The sequence below is a fragment of the Austrofundulus limnaeus genome, unplaced genomic scaffold (genome assembly GCF_001266775.1).
Source record: "Austrofundulus limnaeus strain Quisiro unplaced genomic scaffold, Austrofundulus_limnaeus-1.0 Scaffold2094, whole genome shotgun sequence".
Lineage (NCBI taxonomy): Eukaryota > Metazoa > Chordata > Actinopteri > Cyprinodontiformes > Rivulidae > Austrofundulus > Austrofundulus limnaeus.
In genome coordinates this window covers 18,965-25,904 of record NW_013954496.1, presented here as the reverse complement: position 1 = coordinate 25,904, position 6,940 = coordinate 18,965, and the positions used below count along the sequence as shown (strand labels likewise).

The 6,940-nt window shown below is 34.9% G+C and overlaps 2 protein-coding genes across 2 annotated transcripts in view; one reads left to right on the top strand and one right to left on the bottom strand.

Annotated features, from left to right (window-relative positions):
- The window catches only part of eif2b1 (eukaryotic translation initiation factor 2B, subunit 1 alpha), a gene marked incomplete at its 5' end in the record, with an annotated part of 2,618 nt that extends 1,359 nt beyond the window's left edge, over positions 1-1,259 (top strand). The window contains 2 exon segments of the mRNA XM_014034394.1: positions 862-987; positions 1,068-1,259. Of these exon segments, the coding sequence (XP_013889848.1) occupies positions 862-987; positions 1,068-1,223 (282 nt within the window).
- ddx55 (DEAD (Asp-Glu-Ala-Asp) box polypeptide 55) overlaps positions 1,190-6,940 on the bottom strand; it is a gene marked incomplete at its 5' end in the record, with an annotated part of 22,428 nt that continues 16,677 nt past the window's right edge. Inside the window, 1 exon segment of the mRNA XM_014034393.1 lies at positions 1,190-1,420. Coding sequence (XP_013889847.1) covers positions 1,274-1,420 — 147 coding nt within the window.

Sequence of the window (6,940 nt, the reverse complement as noted above, 5' to 3'; positions counted from 1 at the left end):
AAATTACAGTCATCTACAAGCTTTGCTTGTGGGAAAACCTGAAAAATCAACAGTGTATCAAATACTTGTTCTCCCCACCACCCAAGCCTACTTGATACACAAAAAAATATAAACTGGTTTAAGTGCTGCCGCCACATCATTCTCATGTTGCCATYATCTTTTTGTTTGTTTGTTTGTTTAAATATATCTCACTGAGTAGAGACTAGTTGATGAAGAGCACTCACAGGTACTCTCCAATGTCTCATTCTCACCTCTTGAGTCAGAGGCTTTTGAGCCCTGTTGTTGCAATTAAAAATAAAGTTTAAAATTAACTTTTACAAATCTGTCTTCATGTACTCTAGTTGATAAATTTCTAAATGAATGAGTGGCTGCCAAGGTGGGTACAAAGTGGACAAACAATGTGCAATGCCTGGTATATAGTTTTCCAAGCTGTGCACATGGAAATAGGATGTGATTTTCAAAATGAGGCAGCACAGCTTAATAGTTGCAAGTGATGAACAGTGATTTCTGAATCATCTTAGATCTCTACACAGTTGATGCTTTCAAGAAAAAACTGAAAACTTTCCTTATTAGGAAATCTTATATTGATAAAAGCTTATTTTATTTATGTATATTTGTTTGTTCTTTTTATGTTTGCTGTTTTTATCCATTTGCCCCTATAGCACTTTGAGGTTTGGCATCAAAGTGCATTACAAAAAAAGAATGGACCTTTTTTATACATTTTTATTTTTCAGGCTTTTGTTTGAATTTTTTGTGAGAGGTTAAGTACAAACATTCACGCTTTGAGGAAAACAAACTCTCTCAAAACATGTATTAAACAAGTATAATAAAACAAATATTGCTTTTCATTATCAATTTCAGATCGGCACTTATCAGATGGCCCTGAGCTCCAAAGCTCACAACAAGCCCTTCTATGTTGTTGCAGAAAGTTTCAAGTTTGTGCGCCTATATCCTCTGAATCAACAAGATGTACCAGATAAATTTAAGGTTAAACTTCATACTTATTTTTGTTGTGGTTTGTTACTCTTTCTGTTCTGATTATTTTTGTTTCCTCCTCGTCCTGACAGTATAAAGCMGACACTCTGAAGACTGTGCAGAACCTGTCAGATGAACATCCCATCATTGATTACACCCCACCTTCTCTCATCACCCTCCTCTTCACAGACCTGGGAGTCCTCACCCCATCAGCTGTCAGTGATGAACTCATCAAGCTTTATTTATAACAGTGCCTTTCTGCAATAAAAACTCTCCAGCAAAAACCCAAGTGTTTCTCTTATGGTCCTTCTGGTTTGTGTGTTAACTTTGGGAGACTTGTTAGCTGTTGCTCAAAGTCTTCTTCACTGATCTTGCCTTTCTTTAGTTTCTTGAGGAGGCGAGTGTCGTCTAAAAGCTCCTTCATGTCTCCATCAACGTCAGAACCCTGCAGAGACAGAAGAAGCCATCAGAGCTGGTAGGATAGTAACCTTGAACAAATATACCACAACTTCAGTCTTGCAGTAAAAAAAAAAAAACAACATACAAATATCACTACTGCTGCCTAAACACCATCACAAATTGCTTGGTGACATTTGGTAAATATGGAACAACTTTTAGGATGTATTGCTGCCATCATATTAAAAATTACATTTTATTCTAAAAAATGGTAGGATTTATTAGTTTAAATAATTTTACATCGATTCCAACAACGCTTTCAATCCAGCATTAACCCTGATACACAGTCATTTCCACTCTAATTCACACCTTCATGCTTGTAAACATCATCTCGCTGTGAGACAGACAAAAGGTAAAGGGAAGTGAGGTTATTTGGCCTGTGAACTGGGCTGGATAAATGAAGTGTCACGTGTGATTTAAAAATTCAGAACTCCACGGATGAGAGAAGAAAAGCCTTCAGCTACAGATTAGTTCAACTCCAGGCCTGACAAAGAGAGCACGACACAGCTGGAGCTCATCCTTTTTCTCATGGAGAGAGAGAAGTTGTAGCTGCTGCTTCAGTTATTAAACATTTATTAACACTAAAAGATGAATATTTGTAGACTCTAGATCAGTGGTTCCCAAACTAACATATCCACGGCAAAAACTTGACCCCAAATATTACTGGTCTGAGTGCACGAACTTCATTAATAACCCTAAAAACACAGGCTTTTTGACAATCTAAACAGCTTGTACATAAATATAAATACTTATTTATAGTTATTTTGTGTTTTTGTCATAATTATAGGGAAAATATTACATCAGCATCTATTTTATTACCCTTTAAATTGATTTCTGGAGATTATCCAAGGTGCTTCATGACCCATAATTGGGTCCCAAGCCCAACTTTGGGAACCAAAGTGCAGTGGTTCCCAAACCTTTCAGCTTTTGACCCACAAAATAACAGTAGCAGAAACTTGTGCCACCATTTTTGGATGATAAACATTTGTATCAGGTCAACTAAACATGGGCATAGTAACAATATTTTTATACTACATTTATCCATTTTAAATACACTAACCTCACTCCTTTGTAACAACTAAGGCAAAAATGTAATTAATTCAGAAAATCTTTTCAGGACCCCACCTTGATGTTTCAGGACCCCACTTTGGGTCCCGACCCCAACTTTGGGAACGACTGCTCTAGATCACAGCAAAGATGGTTGTCTCAGTTTAAATTTAATTTTCTGTCAAACTTGTGAAGAACAACTTAATTCTACAAAATGTTTTAATAATAATGAGGTGTTTTGTCTGGATGCGCTAAACTTTTATTATCTTTAGAACTATACTAATAACTGAACTAGGATAAATATAATTCATAAATGATCAAATATGAAAAATAAATAGTATGACTATCCAATGTATCCAACTCCTACCAATGTAGGAGTTGCACACACATTGGTCACTAGTAACGGAAAACCTTTGACCATAACAGGTCACAGGTCACCTAGAAGGATCCCAAATCATCAATCAGTGTGATTACAAATATTCCCTTTGAATGAAATGTTGATTTTTAGGGGAGAAATCTGTCAAACACAAAAAAACAAATTTAAAATGAACTTACAAGTAATATATTCTTTATAGAGGACTTAATGTGCTTTAATTTTTCAAATATATCAGAGTCCCTCAATTCAAAACACTGATATTACATAAAAATAAACTACAGGAAAGTTGTTAAAACCTCTCTCCAGACATTTGTTGGATAGCGATGCTGCAGGTTAAAGTGCTTGTTGTTTATTGACAGATGGCTGGATGATTTATTTTTGTATAAAGACAAAACTGGAGGTTAAAACACAAGTTTCATGCCATGAATGCATTTAGTAGATGTATTTTATGTTGGTTGTTTCCAAACAAATTCTGCACTTGTAAAATACRRCTAAYTTAACCAGAGAGCTGAATATCTTTATATTAAACATGTTTTATTGAGCGACACATCACTTATATTTTTGGTCTTAAGGCCTTAATTTTAGATATGTGAATTTAAGACTTTTTAAGGACCCATGGACACCCTGTACATAATTAAYGGGAAGTAGTGAGACTCACGTCCGACTGTGCATGCCTGGTCAGGAAATCTTTGATCCACYCAGTGGGTCTAGTAAGCAAACCGTGAACATGCTTTAATCCTAATCCTTAAACTGTGGACACGRAAGTTCATCGGGAGCACGACGGTTGTCGGGGCGACGTCCAGACAACAAACCTGTTYGAGGCAAAATCGGATCTGGTGCTGGTCCAGATGGTGAGATACAAACAAACCCCAGTGCTTCTGTGAAATACGGAGCACTGGTGGGGACAAAACATTCTCACATTTACTCCTAGACAATTAAATAAAATGCCTTTTAAGGTTTTAAACTGGCATCCTGTGTCGTGATTCCACTTGTGWTGTGGTTTTGAAGAGCCGGGCCATRACATAAAACTCATTATTAGTGTGAATGCCTTCACACCACTCAGATCATTTTTTCTTCTGTACGTTTTTTGGCCCCTTTCTCGTTCCACAATTTTTATGCTATTTCAACAACTCATRTCAAAACGTTCCCCTCATTCAGGACATTCCAGCTATGAGTTTAGGTATTTCTGCTATTTATACTTTTTTAGCTATTTCACTTTTTTAGCCACTTTTTTGCCATTGTAAAGAGCTGTTTTCAATATCCTTAAACTCCTTTAAAATGTTTCTAAATCTTTACAGCACCTTACACATTTTGTTCTGCTTATGCTCTTTTTTAATCCCTTCTGCAAATTTGATATTTTTTTGCAAATTTTATCTCTTTTTTTTTTTTTGCTATTTCAGCTACAATTCTTCTTTCTGCTATTCTTCTGCTTTTTTCTACTTTTTTGTGCTAGTTTGGACTATTTGAGCTTCTTACAGATGGTTTCTGCTATATTCAGCTAATTGCTGCACCTTTAGCTAATGTTCAGCTGGTGTTAGCTAAAGTTGGCTTTTTTAAGCTAAATACATATTTTTTGTTGCTATTACAATTACTATTATTTCTGCTAAATTCAGCAAACTTGTGCTCCTTATGCTAATTAATGTTTACAGCTACGTTTTAGCTGTTTTACTAAAAACTTCGGCTTTTTTAGATATTTTACCACAAATGATCACTTTTCAGTAGTTTTATGGGGGTTTTTTCTGCTAATTTAGAATTTTTTACAACCATTTCACCATCTGGATGCTACTTTCAATTTGAGTCTGCTAGCCTTAGCTTATTTTTAGGCTAATTTTAGCTGTTTTGCTATTATATTAGCTAAATTCTGCTTCTTTCTGCTTTATCGCTGCTAATTACTTGTTTTTGTAATTCTTCTTTACTTTGTGCTATTTATGCATCATACAGATTCTTTCTGCTATATTCAGCCTTTTGCTTCACTTTTAGCTAATGTTTAGCTGGTATTAGCTAAAGTTAGCTTTTTTAAACTAAATACATTTTCCATCCATACATTTTCTGTACACGCCTCTTCCTTTCAGGGTCACGTGGGTCACTGGTGCCCACATCCAGCAGTCACAGTGCGAGGTACAGGTAAATACATTACTTTTTTTAGCTATTACAAMTTCATTCTGGTAAGTTCAGCAAACTTGTGGTCCTTATGCATCCTTATGCTAATTAAAATGTTTACAGCTACTTTTTGGCTGTTTTACTAAAAAAAATTGTCTGTTTTAGTTATTTTACCACAAATGATCACTTTTTAGTAGCATACATGTCAACTTGTACGGATTGTCCGTAAGTTATAAGGATTTTACGTCATTTTGCAGTTATACAGACGTATAGAGCAATCTCACTGATTTTTTCAAGTCTTACGGATTTTTTCAAAACCTCATTTTCAAATTTATCTAACATGTCAGAGCCTGTAGGATGATTTAAAAATCAATAAATAACATCAAACAGCCATCTTCCAACCTGTTCTGCTGGTAGAAATAAGTTTTGAACTTTTTCCGCTCTCCTTTCCTCCTGCTTCACAGCGGGCGCTTTCATGTCCGCAGCCGACAGAGCCCCACCCCTTGCGGGTGCGAGTTGTACGGAATTTTTTGCAAAATTTTTGGATTTCTGAGGCTCTTTATACAGGTAAACATCCAAAGAGGTTGACATGTTTGTAGTAGTTTTGTTTTTTTTCTGCTAATTCAGAATTTTTTACATCTATTTCACCATCTGGGTGCTCCTTTCAACTTGAGTCTGCTACCTTTCTATGCTAATTTTAGCTTTTAGCTGCCATATTTGCTAAAATTAAGCTTCGTTCTGCTTTTTCTCTGCTATTTACTATTTTGTTGTAATTATTTTTTCTACTTTGTGCCACATATGCTTCCTACATTTGCTTTCTGCATCATTCAGCTATTTGCTGCAATTTCAGCTAATGTTCAGCTGTTATTAGCTAAAGTTAGTTCAAATTACTTGAATTTGGCCAATTTTTGATATGAACTAAAAATTAATATATTGGTGGCTGAGACTTAGCTCAGCTAAGCAAAACAAATATCAGCCAAAAAATATATAAAAATCCAAGATGGCAGTCAAAGCTAGTTTTAAAGACCTTTTCCTCAGCCATTGTTTGAGATATTGACATGAAAACTGATGTACTGGTAGCTGAGAGCAAGCTACTGGTAGCTGAGAGCAAGCTCTATCACAAATTGAAGCCTCAAAAAATTCCACAATTGGAGCCAAAGCTTAGACATTATGTTCTGGTTATGCTCTTATTAAATTCCTTGTGACAATTTTAGCTACCTTTTTGCAAATTCAATTATTTTCTAGTATTTTAGCTATATGTCTGCCCTTTTCTGTTATTCTTATGCWAATTTTTACTTTTTTGTGCTTCTTTCTGCTAATTTAAGTTATTTATGCTTCTTACAGTTGCTTTCTGCTATGTTCAGCTATTTTAGCTTCTTTATGCTATTTCAGCTGTATTTTTGTTCCTTTTTACTGTTTTTCTGCATTTTTTTTCAGCTTATCAAGTTTAACTTACAATAATACTTTTGCTATTAAACATTTTCAGTTCGTTTTCAGCAGCTTTCAGCTAAAGTTTTCAGCAACAGGAGTTCACAGTAGCATTTTTGCAGGAAATACAATTTGTCTAGTTTCTTTTACAAACATCATATCCATGTCCACCCAGTCTTTTGATCTTTTGTCTGCAAGATTTTTTACAATATTCATGATTTCTTCTTTGTCAGTTCCATCACGAAAAATAACGTTGGTACAACCCATGACTGTATGACTCACATTTCTATCTACTTTTGGTATTTTAGCTGTAAGACTTTGACCAACATTCACAAAATAATTATTAAATCCATTTACTATTTCATTTTGATTATGATGCCCTTTCCATCCTTTACAAAATGTTGTGAAATGTCTGATTTTGTGGCTCTTTAAGACACTGTTCATTAGTTGTCATGTCGCTTAGTTGTCATGGGCACTTACACTTTTGTCTAATAAATCATTGTAATATTCCTTCTTGTTTTCTTAAAATCCAAATCAACTTGTTTTTATACTTTTTAC